The sequence below is a fragment of the Coturnix japonica genome, chromosome W (assembly GCF_054131305.1).
Source record: "Coturnix japonica strain WE chromosome W, WE-NBRP24, whole genome shotgun sequence".
Classification (NCBI taxonomy): Eukaryota; Metazoa; Chordata; class Aves; order Galliformes; family Phasianidae; genus Coturnix; species Coturnix japonica.
This window is the reverse complement of record NC_140701.1, coordinates 6496625-6515422: the sequence shown is the minus strand read 5'-3', so window position 1 is coordinate 6515422 and position 18798 is coordinate 6496625. Positions and strand designations below refer to the sequence as shown.

Genomic DNA, 18798 nt, shown 5'->3' with positions numbered 1-18798 from the left:
AGACAGCCATACAAGAAGTTTTTAATTTCAGCTTCAAAACCCACCTCACAAATTCAATACAACATGACATTGATTCGTATGGGGGGAAGATAAGTGGCATTCTAGTAACAGCTAATATATTTTATAGTATTTGATGTTTGGTCACTACTTAAACCAGTTTTCAAGAAATTACAAAAGAGTTATTGCAGACTCCAATCCTGCTTTTAACCTCAAGAGTTTCACTAGGCCAACAATGTACAAGAACTGCCACTTCATGCAGCCATAGATTTCTGCTTTTTTTATGTTTTGAGTTTCCAGTTGCATTCAATGCAACTGATCATCATCTTTTCAGTTCTTTGTCTTGCAGCGCCACATCACCCTCATAGGCTGCTCCCTCTACTTTCACACTTAACCTCTTTCAGATAAGGCCACAATCCAAGGGCACACATCCATCAATTGTGCTTCAAACACAAACTCTCAGCACTTCAAAGTTTTCCATCAAGACTGTAGCACTGATCTGACAGCTTAACTTCTTCAGTGTTATATCATAGCACTCACTCCTACCCATTCCGTTTAACCCCCACTTTCCCACTGAAGCATCTGATGGCCATAACACAGCTTTTCAAACTCTTTACTGCTCCACTTCTTTTGCCAACACTTGAACTGGACAATATTCAAAATTACAACAGCAGCAAGATATGGGGTAGCTGGATTTGCTTTCCTACATGGGATCATATTTTGAGAAGAGAGAAAAATTAAGTAAATAGCATAAAATCTCCTCCAGATGTAACAAGTTGCTTCTTGTTAGGTTGAATACTTTTTAGGAATGAGATTCTCAGAAGATGCTTCTGCCCTCACGCCCCAAAGAAACACAAAGACCCCAGTAGAGATTTTTAGAAAACTCTGTAGGAAAATTAAGCTCAACTAAAACACTAAATTAAAAATCCTGACTGCTGTATGGAGACAAACACCCAGATTCACTACAGATACTACACAAATAGATTCATATTCTTAGAAGAACAGAATTTTTTCTTTAAATGCAAATCATAAGTACTGATCAACAAAATAGACTACAACATACTCACTTTTTGTGCAATAGCTGAGAATCTTAGCACATTGAGTGTTTCTTCATAGGTTGAAGCACACTGGCTGATGTTTGCTAACATGTGTATCTTCCCTTTTCCACTGAAGAATCCCTGAAGAAAGTGTGTTAACTTACTTTCACGAAACGGTATGTGCTGCTGCACCCTTTGAAGACAAAAACCACAACAAATCCCATTAGCAGAAGTTAACAGCTTCATTTCAATGTGAGAGCTATCCAAGTGGAAGACAACACATTAATAACTGCACTAGTCTTTAAATCATTTTGAGTTGTGGGTTGTTTTGAATTTAATCTTTTTGCTAGTTTGCAGACAGGTTGTATGATTGTTCCAGCTACTATGCAGCCATTATCTTCTTAGACAACCCACGAGAACATTTAAAACAAAAAGTACATTCAACATCCAGCCTAAGATAGGTCATACAGCCTCATGTTAGCTTAAATTCTCTCTCACCTTTCTCTTTCCCTTACCACATCTGGCAAACTGACCTATCTACTTCTAAGAAAACAGTACCCAACAAAATCAGAGATAACCACTCTCTCAGTATATTGTCTCTAGGAAAGGACAATAGTAAATACTTTGGAAATAAAGAAGCATATACTTATCACAACATCTCTGGTGTTTCCTAAACCAAGGTTACGTCACTGAATCAAACAGCTGGTGATGTACAGAAAATTAGGAGAGAACTCCTAAAGCGTGACTAAACACACTGTTCTCTAGTGAGGTTACCTGCTGGACTCTTTACAGCTACTGAATTCTGCCAACAGAGCTAAAAGCTTCACATAGCTACGCTCCTGTCACAACACACATGACCCATAAGTAGCTTTAGTGCAGGAGTGGTAAATGAGTTCTTATTTTAAAGAAAATTACTATCAAAGTCATCACTACATTTCCCCCATATTGTTAAAATTTCAAGTGATCAGGACCAACAAATAAAACAGTTCTGAATAAATCAAAGCACTTTAAGCAGCAGCTAATTTTAAGGAATCCTTCTTCCCTAGAAAGGACAGACAGATAAGAGACTAATCCAGTAGCAAGGCCTATTTTCATCTACTTTTAAGCATAACAGAATTTGAATAGGCTACCAGGCACAGTGTGGCATTTCATGAACACAGAGCTCACCTAATCTTTGGGACAGAAAGACACCTTCAAATGAGAATCAGCAGAGAATTCTGCAATTATATCCAGCTGTGACTGTAAATAAATACTACATTGTTTAAAATACAGAAAGCTCTGTCTGCACTCATTTAGAGCACAACCTCAGACAGAAGTAGCAAGCAGGCTTTCTTCTCTCTGAATTTGGTTAGCTAGATCAGAAAGAATGATGAAGTTGCATCAAGGTTTGGAAAAAAATATATATATATGTATATATGTAATTATATATATCTATATGTATATATGTAATTATATATATCTATATATAATTTTTTCCAAATTTTATATATATATATACATATATATGTATGTGTATGTATATTATATATATATATTCTGACCATGTCTCTTGGCTAGGACAAAGCACAGCAATATCCCTGAGGAAAACTGTTACAGCAGAACTAAATGATAAATGCAACCAACTAACAAAGGAGGAAAAGGTCTAACATTTCACACATTTAAAGTGAAAATAGTGAAAACAAATTTTATAATCTGCCCCAGGACTTGTTTGAGAAGGCAAGGCCAGAAAAAAAAAAAAACAAAACCACAACGCTAATTTGCTTAAGTCTATGATAACACATTCAGAAATTTAGAACTGGAATGGTTTTATTTGAAAAAACAAACAAACAAACAAAAAACAACAACAAAAAGAAGGCAAGTTTATAGATCACTTTCTTAGATCATTAAGTCTTCACACATCTGCAGAAGCCTACAGATAGTTTTCACTCATAACATAGTTTCGTACTCTGCATTTTAAACAATAGTTTAAACATTGTACATGATATCTGAAATCTACAACTAGTTTACAGTTTGTACAAGGACTTACTTTGACTGCTGACTGATCTTGAGTGCACTAATACACTTGCTTAGAGTTAGGAGAGATGCATTGATATTTCCACTCTCTTTCAGTCTGTCACCTTCATTGCACATCTTGGTATTCCTTTCTGAACCAGCAAGATCACACAGTGATAATCTGAAGGCAGAAAAGGAAAATTAAGTTTTCTTGCCTTTGAATGTACATTGATTATTTATCATTTCCAACACAACCACTCCTCCTAGAGGGACAATTTCTTGAACCCTTTCATGCTTTTTAATGTTGCTTTCCTAATGAAGTTGCACACTACTTCCTGCCAAACTCTTTTCCAACACAGCTTCCATTTTTCTGCCATATTCTTCCGAGGATTTACATTAGTTCAGAAGTTGAGTGAGAAGGATAAAGGAACACTGTGTGGAACAGTGGGCACAAGATATAGAACAGCATTACAACTTGATGGTTTAGTACTGCATAATGACAGGAAATGGGGAACCGCCACTCATACAGGAGGCTGTATCAGGGAACCTAGTGTCCGTAGCCTAATATCAATACATCAGTACTGAAAGTAACTGACAATTTCATCCTAAAAAAAGAAGGGAACTCTGCTCTGAACTTACTCATTGACTCGTGTCACTCGTGGCATTTCAAGGTCTCCGATTCTTAGTACCTTAATTGTAAATATACTGTGGCTAAAAGGAGAAATGAAGCAAGGTCAATAGCCAGAAATACACACATTTTCTAAAATCTGTAACATCTGTTCAAAACACTGCTGGATTTATTCCACAACAATTCAATTAACAATAATTCTACTAGATGCATTAAACCTTTTAAAGACACATTCTTTCTTGGTTTATTTTGCTTTTCTTCCCCCTCATGAACCACCATTACTTACATGGAAGAAGGCTTAGTTATTTTGTTGAGAGTTTTTGATAAAACACTTAGCTTTTGTATGCACTTATCTGCTTGAAGGACTAATCCTTCTAGTTTAAAGCACTAGAATCACAAACTGTCACAAAATTTCACATGGAACACCAGATATCAAGCCTTTTTAAAGCCTCTTCCCCGAAAAAAAGCCATAAACAATATTTTCATTCATCCCTCTTCCCCACAGTATGTTACACCCAATGTAACATGGGTGTATGTTAGTGATGTGAATGTTAGTGAAAGTTCCCACCTTCAGCTGGAGCAAGTATTTAGCTTTGTGCTTTCAAAACTCCGGTGTTTCTGTCCCAGTTTAAAAAGTCTGAAAGCTTCTTTAGAATCAGAAATCTGAACCCACTGCAAACCTTTCAAAAGAAGGAAAAGTGATTTTTGCAAGCTTCGCTAGCAAAAGAGAAAGTGAACAAGAAATAAGGTATACAAACTAAGAACATTTAGTTAAGACAATAAAATACTTTATTAACTTTGCCTCAAACATACAACAAGCTGATGGCAGATAAGACTAAGATTCTTCCTCCCACAGAAAAGGGCAAGGTATAGTATAGCACAACAGTTTATCCTACCAGTATACTAAAGTATGCTCCATCCAAATTAAGCAAGCAGCCTTAGTACTGAAAGTACAAAAGCTAAGTTCTTAAACTACAGAAGCCCAAAGTTTGTATTCACTGGTGCAGAAGTCAATCTGAGAAGTTTTTTGTTTTAGCTTGTAGTTTTTATTGGGGATGGGTTATCTGGATTTTGTCTGCATTATAACGACTGTATGGCTCTCATTTTCAAGGATGATGAAGGCAGTGGAGTTCACACAGGCTTTATGGGCAAAGTACAGGAATAAGGAGAATACTGTTGAAGATGCAGATACGTACATGTAGCTTGTTGCCTTCGCATTCAAGCAGACACTTCTAGAGCTACACTGAACACATTTAAGAGTTTTCTATCTCAGAAGAAACATGTTACACTATTCCATGACAAGCTTGGCAGTTTGCAAAGTATTCTAGTTACCTTTTACGTAAGAATATCCCTTGATGTCTTGAGCAAGGCAAAGTGTCCTTTTTTTTCTGTCATTTGATAAAGGAGCCAGTAAATCATAAAAACATTCATTGTAAATCTCAAAAAATGAAACCCAGAGAACTTCACAAAATCATCTATAGATAATCTGCTAAGTTGGTCTGATCCTTCTGAGAGATTTTCTGCACCTGCAAAGTAGAAAATATTACAAGTCAATGTAGAGACAGTAAAACTAGCTGCATTTAAAAATAAGTAATAGTTAAGCTTACAGCTTAAAACTTTTCCCAGAACATAAACACAGAGAATCCCCACCTCTCATACAAACACCAAGTATCTGGAAGTCAAGACGCTTGCCCTACACATTTGCAAAGACACGCCTGCTATAAAGCTTGCTTTTTCACTTCCAAAACCCAATCTAACATCTATAGTTGGGTTAGAAATATTCAGAACTCTTCAGTCTTTACAATATAGAGAACTGAACTAGTAAGGACACTTCGTTCTGACTTTTTAGGGAAAAAAAAGTATTTAGTGAGTTCTTAAGTGCCCTAAAGGCCTGTCGGAAAACCACTAGGGATCTTATCAGAAATCATACTCTTTTTCTTTGTTTTACTTTCACCTCATAAAACCAGGTTATGATAGATGTCCCAGTAGTCTCCTAGCCATTTTATTCCTTCTGTTTTCTGCCCAGATGTCCTGCCCATTATTCCGTTCTGTTACAAATAAAAGCTAAATAATCCTTTTATTATCAGCATTAGCCAAAAAAGCCAGTCGTTGACCTTACAGAAGCTTTTCTAATTGCTACTGTTTAATATAAAACATACCCTTAGAATCAGCTGGGGATTTGTCATTAGTGCTGTTGTGATGGTCTACCTACGAAAGAAAACAGAGACTTTAGGATTTATTATTGATGTACAGCACCAATACACCACTGGTTGCTTTTATTTATTTATTTATTTATTTATTTATTTTAAAAGCAGTTGTATTGCTCTACCAGAAAACAATACAGTATAGTTCCAAGGTGCCAACACAAAAATCCTGGCTACACATTTTGACTGGTTTCACCTTACTACTCATTTCTGACAATTCCTTTACTATAAGATCTGATGCATTTCAGCTTCCTGATTCAGAAAGAAAAAGAACAAATAGGGAGAGAATCCCCAACAGGAAAAGGAGTTATTTAATAAGATGATTTTCAATAGCCCATTTATAATCTGCATTTTACCCTTCATGAATCTTGGACTCCTGAAATATTTTTCTTATTGGGATTTTCTTAATTCAGGACTTCCATATCCTATGGCTTATTAGGTCAACTCTCAGAAAAGGAAGTTAAGGTAGAATACTTGATCACTTAATGTAGATAAGCAGCTTATTATTTCTTAACTCAGGCTATCAAAGTGTTACACAAATGAAGTTATGACTAAATTTTGTAAATATAATATTTTTAAGTAGTTTGGTCATAGAAAATACAGAATAGCTCCCAACATGTAGACCTCATGATGTTCATAGATGTATACTCAGTTCCCAGGCTTCAGGTTGTGTTGCTTTTTTATAGAGCACAAAAGTAGAAAGAAATTCTCATCTACTGAAGAGGAGGAATCTCACCTACCAGATACAGTATGCTTAGAAGTAAAACTTTTACCATAGAAGTTTTCATCTACATGACACTCACCCAGATCTGGCTTTGTATAGTCAGCAAAGCTTGTACCTACTTAGCTTATAAGGTCAAGTATTTTACCTAGGAACACGGGTCTTGAAACTAGAGGAGGCACCTATATCGCACGATCACATCTTAACTCTCTAATGGAGTAGGATGAGATCAGCATATAGCTGTTCACTGCATTTTCTTTCCACATACTCACTAAACCTAGAACAGTTTTACACATCTTTGGTTCATGTAGAAGACAGGTGTTGTTTTTCCCCGAAATACTTAAAGATCATTGGAGCCAGACTTCATACTCAGCTGTGCTCTTGAAATAATTCAGAAGGAATTTTACTGCCACCTGCCTTTCACACTGTGAAGTCCACACTTAACCACCTCATCAGTAAGATCAAGTTAACATACTCCACAACTAAAATACCCCAGTGTGGTGTAGCACACCACTAATAAGATGCTTCATTCTTTTTCAGCAGGAACAGAAAGACAAATAGAAAACTGTGTGTAAATACAGAACCCTCTTTCATTACAGAATGGAAAGGATAACACTGAACTATCACAAGATGCATGTACTCATCATTTCTTTATAAAGTAGTTTCCTACCTCTTTTGTCAGACGAAGCAACGAATTTTTAAGAGCAATTTCTTCTCTCACTTTGTCATTAGTCAGTTTTACGTAATCTCTCCACCGAATAGGTTTCAGATCCATTTTTGTGTATAGCCTTCCTCCAACAGTTTTAAACAACATATCCATCGTCCTTGGCAAAATACCAACATCATCTTCTGTCCCTGTAAGCAATACACAAAAGAAGGGCCAGGTTACTATTGTAAGCAACATATAAACATAAATGAAGACAAAGATAACTGATTCTAATCTCAAAGTATACACAAAGAATTTAGAGGCCAGTTACAGTCTGAAGCAATGTTTGCAGTGTTACTAGACTGTTCCCTGAAAAATACTGGCTTTAAGCAACAGCTCACATCCCATTCCTTAGACATTACAGGGCATCACTTTAAAACAGCCAGAATATTCTGCATAAGCTTAGCCTTAAGAAGAAAAAATAACCCACAGCAAACTCCCACATTTAACAGACGTGCAGATTTTCAACTGGGCTCCCTTCCCGCTCTGAAACAACCCTGAAATAACAACCAGAGTGATGTCTCTGCTACAACATTCCCTTCGTCCCACAAACCCTATTTAGAAATATCTACAAGTCTCATAAAAACTGTTAGAGTAACTCAGCTCCTTTCCCATTGCCTTTTCTTGGAGCACACAACTACCTCCACATCTTGCCTACTTCACGCCTTAGTTTTTCCACTGTCACTAAATACCAAGCAAGCTTCAGTGTTTTAAAGTCAGTCATGAACACAAGAGAGGACAATACGCAGAAGAATTTCTATAGTGCTGTATGGAAGGTGCATAGAAAGATAATTTTTGAACATACTACCCTGTTGATTCTTAATATTTAAGTCCTAAAAAGGTATTACTATGGGAAAGTCTTCAGCTCCACACATATAAAACTATTGGAAATACATAGTAACAGAACACTAAATAACAGAAATAAGGGGAATTTGTTTCCTGTGAACCCAATCGTTTCATTTGTTATGACAATATTAAACATAAAAAACAACTGCTCCCAGCCAGAAAGGAGATTGATATATTATTTCTGTACTACTAAAGCTCAGGGAACACAATCTTCTATGCTGCTGTTATTACTAAAATCAGAAATTTGAAAAAAGATTGAAATACCTTGATCAAATGTTTCAGAATGTTTAATTTCTGCCTACAATAAATCAAACAAACTCAGACATACTTTGCCTTCAAATAAAGAACAGCATTTAAGATGCACGCATTTATAGTAGGAACAAAAACCAAAGTTATTGTAGTGTATGCTGTCTTACACACTTGTAAATTTAGTAATATTTGTTATGGAAGAAGACGACTTTTCAAGGCTACTAGTATTCAAAAGAAGGCAACGTACAAGGCCTGTTGAGTAACTAGGTAAGAAGTCATAACATCTCTCTCTTCTAGAAGTAGTTCTCACTTTAAGAAATTAATTCAAGGAAAAAGCATTTCTGCTCATACCTTGGAATGTGTAAGTTTTCCCAGCATTTGTAACGCCATACGTAAAAACAAGGCAATTACATCCTTCTAAGAACTCTTTCACTGGTTGCTTCACAGTACCTTCAAAGAATTCTTCTTGAGTTGCTTCAGGTCCAAACACCTGAATGTTACCAAGAAGCTGGTTAATCTCTTTATTTTGTTTAAGCAATATTTAGGTACTTGTAAGGAGTCAGATACACGTTGATAATTCTAAAGACAGTTAAGAAAAACTTGTTTGCTTTATATGAAGTAACAGAAGACAAGCAACTTTTTCCATAAATAACTTAAAATCATTTAAAGACAATTAATTTACCCGTGAAAAGGTGAACTTCTGTGTTGCCTGTCCTAAAGTTTTATCGCTCATTCTTCCCAATGAGCTCTTAGGGGACTTCAGTATAATGCTTGTTGAGTCCTCAAGTGAAACACATCCCTATTACAAGGAAGCACAAGTAATGCAGGCATGAAAAAAGTTTTAAAAGGTCATCTTACAGGAAAGAAAACATATATACTTTAAGGGTTGTTTTTTTGTTTATGATTAAATAAATGCCTTACCTGTGACCCATTTGCTCTCTCCCGTGCCGTAAAGGGTTTAATACGCAGGCAAACTTGTATGTGTCCCCTAGGCTCCAAACTAGACCTCTAAAATTAAAGAGCTGGAAGTTAGAAATCTGACTAGATCCTCTGTTTGATGATTAGCACATTAAAGCAGCATTATTTTCATCATCCTATTGTAACAGACTCATTTGTTAACACAGGAAGTAATAATATTTTACTGTTTTCACAAGTGCTTTGGACCCTGCTAAACTTCTTAGTCAGAGCCTAGAATTTCAGAACAAGTACTACTGCAACACACTCCTGTACTGCATTCAGGCCAACTATAAACAAAAGTACTCCATTATTGTGCTTCTGAGACAATGTTAGCTTCATCCACTGATACCGGTGCTCCTCATAAGGTATCAAAGCAACACGACACATGTTGGTCTAGTCTATGCGCAGTCTAAAAGCATAGTGAAGATGATTTTCATCTTCTCTGTAAGATTCTAATGCTTCTTATAAAGAAAAGAATTAAGTTTATTTTTTTTTGGAGAAACAAGCTGCCTTTGTGGTCCTGAGGGCCCCTTTTTGTCACCTGTTGGGCACAGCAAGAGAGCTTTTCTTGTACAAATCTATGCCCTGTGTACCTTTCTCGATCCCAAAACCTAGAGTTGTGGTGCAGACACTGGATGCTGACCAGAGCAGTAAAAGAAAAGAAGAGGGGAAAAGCAGATACAGGTAAGACACCTAAAAGAGAGAAAAAGAGCAGAAGAGAAGGAAGGATACGGTTAAGAACAAAGGACAGAAGATGGAAAGTGCTATAGAGGATTGGACTGGACATGAGCAGAACAGAGCTACACCAAGGTGTGGCTTCTCCCTGTGTCCCTATCCACCACTGGCAACATCCCCCAATGACAGGGATGATGCTGCTCCAGCAGCTGATGGGGTTGTGGTCTGGGGTTATGTTCTATGCAGAGCCTCCACAACCTGCTACAGACCCCCAGTTCCCTGACACTTCTTTTTTTTCCAGGTGCCTGCACACAAGGAACAGGTGTTCCCCATGCCCTGCATGCTGGTAATTAGTGTGGGCAATTACTGTGTGGGAATTGGGGGAGGGAAATTCAGGGGTGGGATAGTGAGGATGAATTGGAGGGGGCTGGGAAATTGTTTGGGTGGGACTGTAGAGATCAGATATGACTGCTAGGATGGGGGATATTTGGTTGGAAATACTGTCATTTCTATTACTCATTGCTTTGTATGATAAGTTATTAAATGCTTTATGTTCCCTCTGCTACATCTCTGCTTGCAGTCATTTGTGCAGTGACAAAGGTCCTCAGCTCTACATGCCCCTCCAGGGCAGGATGGAGCACCACAGATGGCAGTGTTCCACAGCTGCCACCAGCAGCCCCAGCTCGTCCCTCCACACCTGAGGTGTGAGTGGCTGTGAGAGGAATGTCTCTGTGGAAGTGCAGCTCATTCCTCCCCTCTGATGGGGGCAGAAGGCATCTGCATTTCCCTCATGGCTCTTATTTCCTGTGTTACTGTGGGAAATGAGCTGAGCCACTGTGCCTCCCTACTATGGCAAGCTCTGCAGCTCTGCCACTGTCTTTATACTCAGCTGTTCCTGTGTGTAATGCTCCACACTTGGACCCTGCAGAGCCCAAAGGCCTCCTTGGTTGCTGTTACTCACCTGGACATTGAGGGTGCTGTGTCTCCAGTCTGTACCTGCTTCCAGGTGTCACTTGCAAGACACTGCGAGTCCACCTGGTTGGAACTGCAGTCAACAAACACAAATGTGAAAGAAATAAGAAAGGATTCTTTCATTTCACAGGCTTTCATCTCCATTGAAAGATGTTCTGCTGTGCAGCACAGCTGGGAGCATTTCATATGTGCAAAAAAGAGGGATAGGCCCTGGCTGTGCCGGGCCCCAAAGCAGCCCCAACTGTGCTGGGTTCCCCTCTCACCTGGGCACTGCAGTGGCCTCAGCTGTGCCTGGTCCCCCTCTGCTCTGGGCCCTGAGCTGGCCCCAGCTGTGCCTGGTCCTCCTCCATCCTGGGCCCCAAGGCCCTGCCTCTGCCTGCTGCCCCTCTGCTCTGGGCCCTGAGCTGGCCCTAACTGTGCCAGACCCCCTCTGGCACAGGCCCTGCCTCAAGCCCCGCCCCCTGTGGGCAGCAGTGCTAGTGCCTGTTGGTTTTGCTCTCTTCCCTCTTCTTTCCCTGTTCTCTTCACAAATGCTTTCAGATGCCCCAGGATGACGTGCACTGACACTGCTGCCTTCTTCCTGCACAAACTTTCTGGGCAGCTCAGCTTTTTCTACAGAGCAGCGTGCCTTTGGAAGTGCTTGGAGGATGTAAACTAACAGCAAGAGAACACTGAGCCCTTCTGGGTCTTTCTAGGCATGGCAAAGAGACAGGAGAGTGTGCTCAGCCTCGAGTGGTTGCTTGTATGCAGAAATCACAGTTGTCAACATCTGTGCTGTTTTACTGTAGGCAGTAGTGTGTGACAAGAAGCCTACAATTATCAATTTAGTGAACGTAATTAATTGTAACAGTTCCCCTTTCTTCTTCCCATGACACTTGGGTTATGGAGTTCTCCTATGCTATGTGCCGGTGTAATACCTCTGAGCCACAGCACTGTTGCGTTTAGCAAAGCTCATGGCAACAGGCTTTGGCCAACCTCAGAGCTACGTAGATGATGATAAGATATCCGATGATAGGAGGGAAAATGAACAAGCTCCAAGGTAAGTGTTGTTTTTTCCTTCTAGTCAGCACGCCATCGCTAAATCTTCCATGCTGTGACTTTTATCTTGATAGTGATGATCCCTTAACCTCACACCTTTAGCACAGCACTTTCTGTGGAGATTCCCACCAGTGACAAAGTATTAGTGCCGCTTTTCTGCCTGTTTCTTTTTTGTCTGTATTTTCCAGAATGTGGGTATTTCTAAATAGGGCTGCATGAAGGGGTGCATGTGTGATGGAAGAGTGAAGGAAGTCCACTGCAGATCTGTGCTTACTGCAGAAATGGCACCATGCTGTAGCAGCAAAAAGGCAAGTGGTAGGAACTACACTTGAAGAGTGGAAGTTGGTGGTTGGCTGCGCTCAAATCTTCCTCCCAGGAGATGCTCTTCAAGTATTTCTTGTTCCTTTCTGCCAGAAGCTGACACAAGCGGTCTTCCAGCCAAGAGCAGCCTTGCGGAAAGTCTGGGGAGGACTGCAGCCTGTGACGTGGCACCCAGGAGAGGTACAGATGCACAACAGGCATCAGGGTTTGATTCAATGTCTTTCTAGTTAGGCTTTCTGTCCATTCTTTCTTCATACTCCTTTTGCTGTGTGTTGCTTGAGGTCTTCATCCCTGGGATTTACAATTACCTTCCCTGTCCAGATTTGAAATGCAAACCCACCCTTCAGCTCAGATCCTAAGATCCGCTACTGTGAACACGCAAGATGAGATTTCCTAGTATTGTGGCCCATTTTGCTACAGAAATTAGCCTTGGTCACTCTTTAAATCTTACTGCTTCTCCTTTCTTGATTATAACAGATGTATGCCTGGAGCCAAATGGAAACATCTATGCGAAAGTGGTGCAGGAAGTGCTTTCAGAGAAAGCTCATCTTCAGGCTGGAGGGCTTCCTGTAACAGCAGGTCCCAGCTCTGTCTCCAAGACCCTGGCTGGGTGTAAACGCAAGGGTTTGGACAAAGAGAAACAGACTGCAGCGCAGTTGCCTGCTACCAAAAGAGCCAGAGGCCAGAACAGAGACAGTGTGCCGGCCCCAGCAGCACACCCTGGGCCTGCCCCAGCACTGAGCTCCAAGCAAGGAGGTAAGAAGGTGCTGCGGTACCGTCCTGGTGAAGTGCAACACATTGAGTTTGCTTAGGGCTTGCTTTTTCCTGCTCTGTAGAGGGGATAAGAGTTGAAGGCTACAAAGTCCAAAGGCAGTGAGGTGCCAGAATACCTAAATGCATCTCTTTCTGTTAATTTCACAGTGGTCTTCTGTATGTCCCCCTGGAAATGTCTGAGAGGCTTCCTAGTCCCATTTGCTTTGTCATTGGACTGCCATTTGTTTTCACAGCACCCATGTTTCTGCAGTTTTGCTGTTAACAAAATGAATTCATTGGTATTCTTGCTTTATAGAAAGAAGACAACGACAAAAAGAAAGGAGAAGGGAATTGAAAAAGGCTTCTCAGAGAGCTGCACATATAGAGGTGAGTCCTTGGTGAACACAGACACACATTCTCTTGTTGGTCTCAGTGCCTCCATCTGTCAGATATGAAAGAGATGGTAAAATCCTGAGGGAAGCAATGGAATAGAAAAGCAGCCAGCTGTGTGTTTGAGGAAATGACACTGTCAGTGAGAGCTGCCATGGGGAGCTTGGACGCCTTCCTCTGGCTTGAGAAGGATGTGGTTGGTAACAGCCAGAAGGTTTTGCTGTGATAAAGAAGCTTGCCATGTCAGGCACTGCAACCTTTGAAACAGCCTTTCCACGACAGAGCATAGGCAGTGTGTCCTGGGAAGTAGTGTCAGTGACCTGAATGAAAGGAACATGCTGTTCCACACGGGGCCATTCTGGATGTTTACTGGTCAGAGTTTCTTCATGAGATCTCCCTAGATTGTTTCTGTCCTACTTCTACGCTTGCTTTGTTTCTTTCCAGTTCTCTGCAGCGATGAACAGCCTTGCAGAGATGATGCAGAAGCTGCAGCTGAAAGACTGAGAGGAGAAACATCACAAGGCAGCGGCTGCAGTGCGCGGTGTTTCAGTTGCTGCCCAACTCAGTACTTGTAGTTTGATTGCAGTCAATCAATAAACCATCACAATTAGAGATTCACAAAGAGCGCACAGCCTGATTTGTCCAGTGACACTCCATGAGCTGCTGCATGACTTTTGGTCCAGAGTAGCATCTACCATCTTTGGTCCACTATGCATCTTTGGCCCACCACAGCCCATCCCAGCACTGTTCTTCCTTTGCACACCCATGTGCCCACACAACATTGCATGCCCTTGTACTGATAATTGCTGCTATTCCTTCCCAGATTCAAGACTCTGCACTTGCTTTTGTTAAACCACTTCTTGTTTATTAGTGCCCAGCTCTCCAGTCTGTCCAGGTCTTGCTGAATGGCAGCACAGACTTCAGGTGTGTCAGCCATTCCTCCCAGCTTTGTATCATAGGTGTAATTACTGAGCGTGGACACTATCCCCTCATCAAGGTCATCAGTGAAGATACTGAACAAGACCAGACACATCAACAAACCCCGGGGAACACAGGTCTATAACTGGACGCTGTGCTGGTGATCAAAACCCTCTGAGCTTGGCCAGTCAGACAGTTCTCAGCCCAGCTTACCATCCACTCATCTATCCCACACTTTCTCAGTTTCGTTACCAGGATGTCATGTGAGACAGTATCAAAAGCCTTGCTGAAGTCAAGGTAGATGACATCCACTGCTCTCCCCACATCTACCCAGCTGGTGATGCCATCACAGAAGGCTGCAGGGTTGGCTGAGCATGACATTTCCCCGGTGAATCCAAGCTGTCTACTGCTGGTAAACTTCTTCCCTTCCAGTTGCCTGGAGATGGCATCCAGACCAAGCTGTTCCACCACCTTTCCAGGGAGAGGTGAGACTGACTGTCCTGCAGTTTACCGGATCCTCCTCCTTGCCCTTTCTGAAGACTGCAGTGTCACAGGCTCTCCTCCAGCTTTCAGGCACTTCTCCAAGACCTGTCAAAGATGATAAAGAGTTTGACAATCACCTCTGCCAGCTCCCTCCACACATGTGGATGCATCCCATCAGAGTCTATGGATTGTGCACGCTGATCCCAACCAGATGCTCTCAGATCACCCCCTCCTCACCCAGAGGGAAGCTCTCCATTTCTCAAGCTCTCTCTCTTCCCTCCAGGGCCCAGGAGTCCCAAGGGGCAGTCACTGAAGTGAAAAACAAAGTAAAGAAGGTGTTCAACATCTTCATCATCTCAGCATCACCCATTTCCAGGACACCCCCCTTCCCTATTTCCTTCTCTTAGGGATGCACCAATCCTGAGCTCTGAAGAAGCGCTATTTAAATGCTGCCCAGCTCTCATGGCCCCCTTACCTTTGAGCACTCTAGCCTGTGAGATTCCTCCAAGTAGGCAACAGCAAAAAATCAAAGTAGGCTCTCTGGAAGTCCAGGGCCAAATTAGTTCTAGGCACATTGTTACCTCCACAGGTTAGCTGGGTGCCTGGCACTGACCCCTTCCAATCCAGTACTTTCGACCCCAAGTTGCTGGCTCCAGGGGGTGTCTCTACTGCAGTTCTGGCTGAGGACTTTGCCCGAGGAGACAAATCACGCTGCTTTTGAAACTCCCAAGTTTCAGGATTTCCTGCTTGTTTCAACACGCCAGGGAAACACGTGGGCGGCATGAGTTGGGCAGCAGGGTGCTGGCTGCAAGCACACAGTGACAGCAACTGCAGCCATCAGCATAGTCTGAGCCTGCCTGCAAGACCTTGCACACAGACCTCAGTGCCACGACTCCCCTAACTGAACACAGCAACCTAGAAATCCAACCCAAATGGAAATGTCCTTAGAGTGCCATCACCCTGCACTCCACGCACTTCATCGTGTCCCAGAAACCAGAATCAAACCACACAGATCCTGACAATCACAGCTATGTCTGTTCTTCCCTAAAGAATCAAAGCTGCAGCAGGCCAGAAGTTTCAAGGAAGAAGAAGCGGCTCTTTTAACCATTTCCTGAGCAGTTTCTTAGGCTGTACATGCAGTTTGATCACAGCCCAGCTGAGTCCTGGTCACACCCCACTCCCTCTGACAACTAAGGGAATCAGCACAACGAATCTGAAGACAGAAGTGATAATGCAAACAAGATAAGAAGATATTTGCTGAGTCTGGATCCTCAAACGCATTTCAGCTGGGAAAAAGGACAGAGATGCCCACCTTGTAAATTTGGGTCACCTCCTCCCAGACGCACCAACACATCACCATTGTGAGAAACTCAAGTTTGGAGTTGTGCCAGATGTTCTCAGGTAAGTTTTGGACTGTTTTGTGTTTGCTTGAGACAACTGCATTCCCAACCAGTTCTGGAGAGTCCCTGCACAAGTCCATCCCTTGAACACATGGCAGGTGCTCAAAAACCAGCTCTGAAAGAAAGCAAAGTTGGTGTGTAATTTGTGGTGGAGCTTGCAGATCTTAACAGCCAAATTAGAGTGACAGCAAAGTTGGAGGACAACTGGCAGAGCAATTGCTTTACCAGCTTTTCTGAAGTGTATTTTGACCTTAACAAAGTGTATAGGAAACTACTGATAACAGCCTGAACTTCTGATTGACCACCTGAGGCAAGCAATGAGTCAGCTGCAGGAGCACAGGTGAAGGTAATTCAGCTGTGCTACTGGAAGGGGTGGAGCTTGGCTCCAACTCTCCCAGATCTCATGTAAGGGCTGACCAGCTCTAAGGCAGGATTTCTTCCTCTGGTGATTTTTATTTTTTTTTTTTTGACTTTACTGTGGACCTTCAATGTTGGTGAGCATTTTCCCTTTATCCTTCAATCATATTAATCATTTCTATGAAGCATCTGTATACCCTGTGTTTACATTTACATTACATTACCTATTGGCTGTCTAAGTGTTCAGTTGTATAACTATACACACAGGGTCAAAACTAAAACAACACGTGTTTTATGTCTGCTCTTAGCAGCTTGGAAGGAACCAGGCTAGACCTTGTGGTAGGGCATTCTGTGCTGGGAAGTCAGCAGCACTGTGCGCATACAGCTGTTTATGCCAGGTGAGGCTGTGTGCACACGGTGTGTGGGGGCAAACGCTGCATTGGGAACATATTAGCATGAAGCACAGAAATACATGCTCAGAGGTACTATGGGGCATGCTGGGTTTGATTGTTTCAAGACGTGAAATTAAAAGGCTGAACAGACATCATGTGCTTCTGGTTTGGAGAGGGGATTTTAATAAATGTATTTGAAGTTCTACAGAAACTTGGTTTTACAGCAGGCAGCGTCACATTAGTCCAGTCTTTTTCCTATCATCCTGAGGATAATATCACCAGATTAAATTGCTGGTGCACCTCGATCCTCTGAGTTTTAAGAGCTTATGCTGTAGTTAAAAGTTGCTTTCAGACTTCCAAAGTGGGTCACCAGCACACGTACTGGCACTGTGAAAGCACACAAGACACAGCTGTTTGCTCTAAAACATTTATGATTACACAAGAAAGATAAAGCAATTGTAACTACTCACTGCCAAGGTAGGAATGAAGTGATGAAGCAAGCTTCCCAAATATGTGGGCACTGCAAGCTGGAATAATCCACTAATGGATTATTCCATTAGACCACTAATGGTCTTCTAATGCAATTCCTTCTAGAACTGGTTTTCCAAGTCCTGGGTGAAGGCAATAAACAATTAACAGTAACTGCTGGCAAATTCTTGTTTGAAGACTGCATTAGAAGAGTCTGCCTTATAAATACCAGACTGCTGCACACTGGTTCCTGCTGCATGAACAGGCAGGAATGGGAATCAGCAGAGCACACAGTCCGGCACATGGGGAAAAACCAGTAAGAACCAAACAAGGTAACACTTGATTTGGATTTGTTGAGATAGCTTCTATTTCTTTTCTTCAACAGGGTGCTAGTCTGAATTGTTCTGTGACCAGAAGGAATACATTGGGCAAAGAAACTTCTGATTAGCTTGGAAACCATCAGGGAGAACAAAAATGTTCCTGAACTGACTGATCCTCTCTACAAGCATTTCCATCATGTGGACATTCAGGTGCAGATGGATTGATCTAAGAGTAGAGTAGAGGGTGTTATATGACAATATACAAGCTTTTGGCTGTGGTTAGACCCAGAAGATGGCTAAGCACCATGCCATTCTGTACAGAACACCCCTTTGGCCAGCGTAAACCAGCTGTCCTAATTCTGTTCTTTCCCAGCTCCTTGGATCCTTTCCTGAGAACAGCTTTGTCTGTGCACAACATGCTTAGCAGGAGCTATAAACACTGGTGTGTTATCAGCATTGCTTTTCTCCTAGAACCAACACATTGCATCATACCTGACAAGCTGAAGAAAGCAGGTCTGTCCCAGCTGGAAATGAGCCACATTTACATTGCTTGGGCTTTTTGTTGTGTTTGTTTATTTATTTTGTAGTTGTTGTTGTTGGGTTTCTTTTGGGTTGTGCTAACGATGAGATTTGGTAGTATCAGAATGTATCTGGTGAAGGGGGAAACAGTATTTGTTGAGAACTTCTCTTAGTTGTAGAACTGTATCTGCTTGGGTGACACTGACCTCCCTGAGCACCGACTTTCTTCCAGAAGTATTTTCTTGTCTTAGAGGAAAATGAGCGATGTCGTTAACTTTCTCCTACCCGATTCCTTCCTGGCTGTTGGCATGCACCAGCTGTTCCAAGTATCAGTGTGTACGTTAGGAATAACTTGTTTTTCACTTTGCTTGTAGGTCTTTCAGGTTGCAGCCTATGAAGAAGAGGCACGTATAGCACTTGCAGTGCTGGATGCAGTTGAAGGCAAAACTGATGAT

General features: G+C 41.6%; 2 protein-coding genes across 2 annotated transcripts in view; one reads left to right on the top strand and one right to left on the bottom strand.

Annotated features, from left to right (window-relative positions):
- Window positions 1–18798, top strand: part of LOC146754426 (uncharacterized) — a 599901-nt gene that overhangs the window by 446872 nt on the left and 134231 nt on the right. The window lies entirely within an intron of this gene.
- LOC146754431 (kinesin-like protein KIF20B) lies at window positions 735–11099 on the bottom strand. Its single transcript, XM_085527634.1, has 9 exons — window positions 10974–11099; window positions 9302–9388; window positions 9063–9179; window positions 8732–8870; window positions 7250–7434; window positions 4223–4334; window positions 3666–3737; window positions 3061–3207; window positions 735–1227 (listed from the first exon to the last, which is right to left on the bottom strand). Exons 3-6 carry the CDS (start codon window positions 9111–9113, stop codon window positions 4242–4244), a joined length of 468 nt encoding a protein of 155 aa, XP_085383760.1. The 5' UTR covers window positions 9114–9179; window positions 9302–9388; window positions 10974–11099; the 3' UTR covers window positions 735–1227; window positions 3061–3207; window positions 3666–3737; window positions 4223–4241.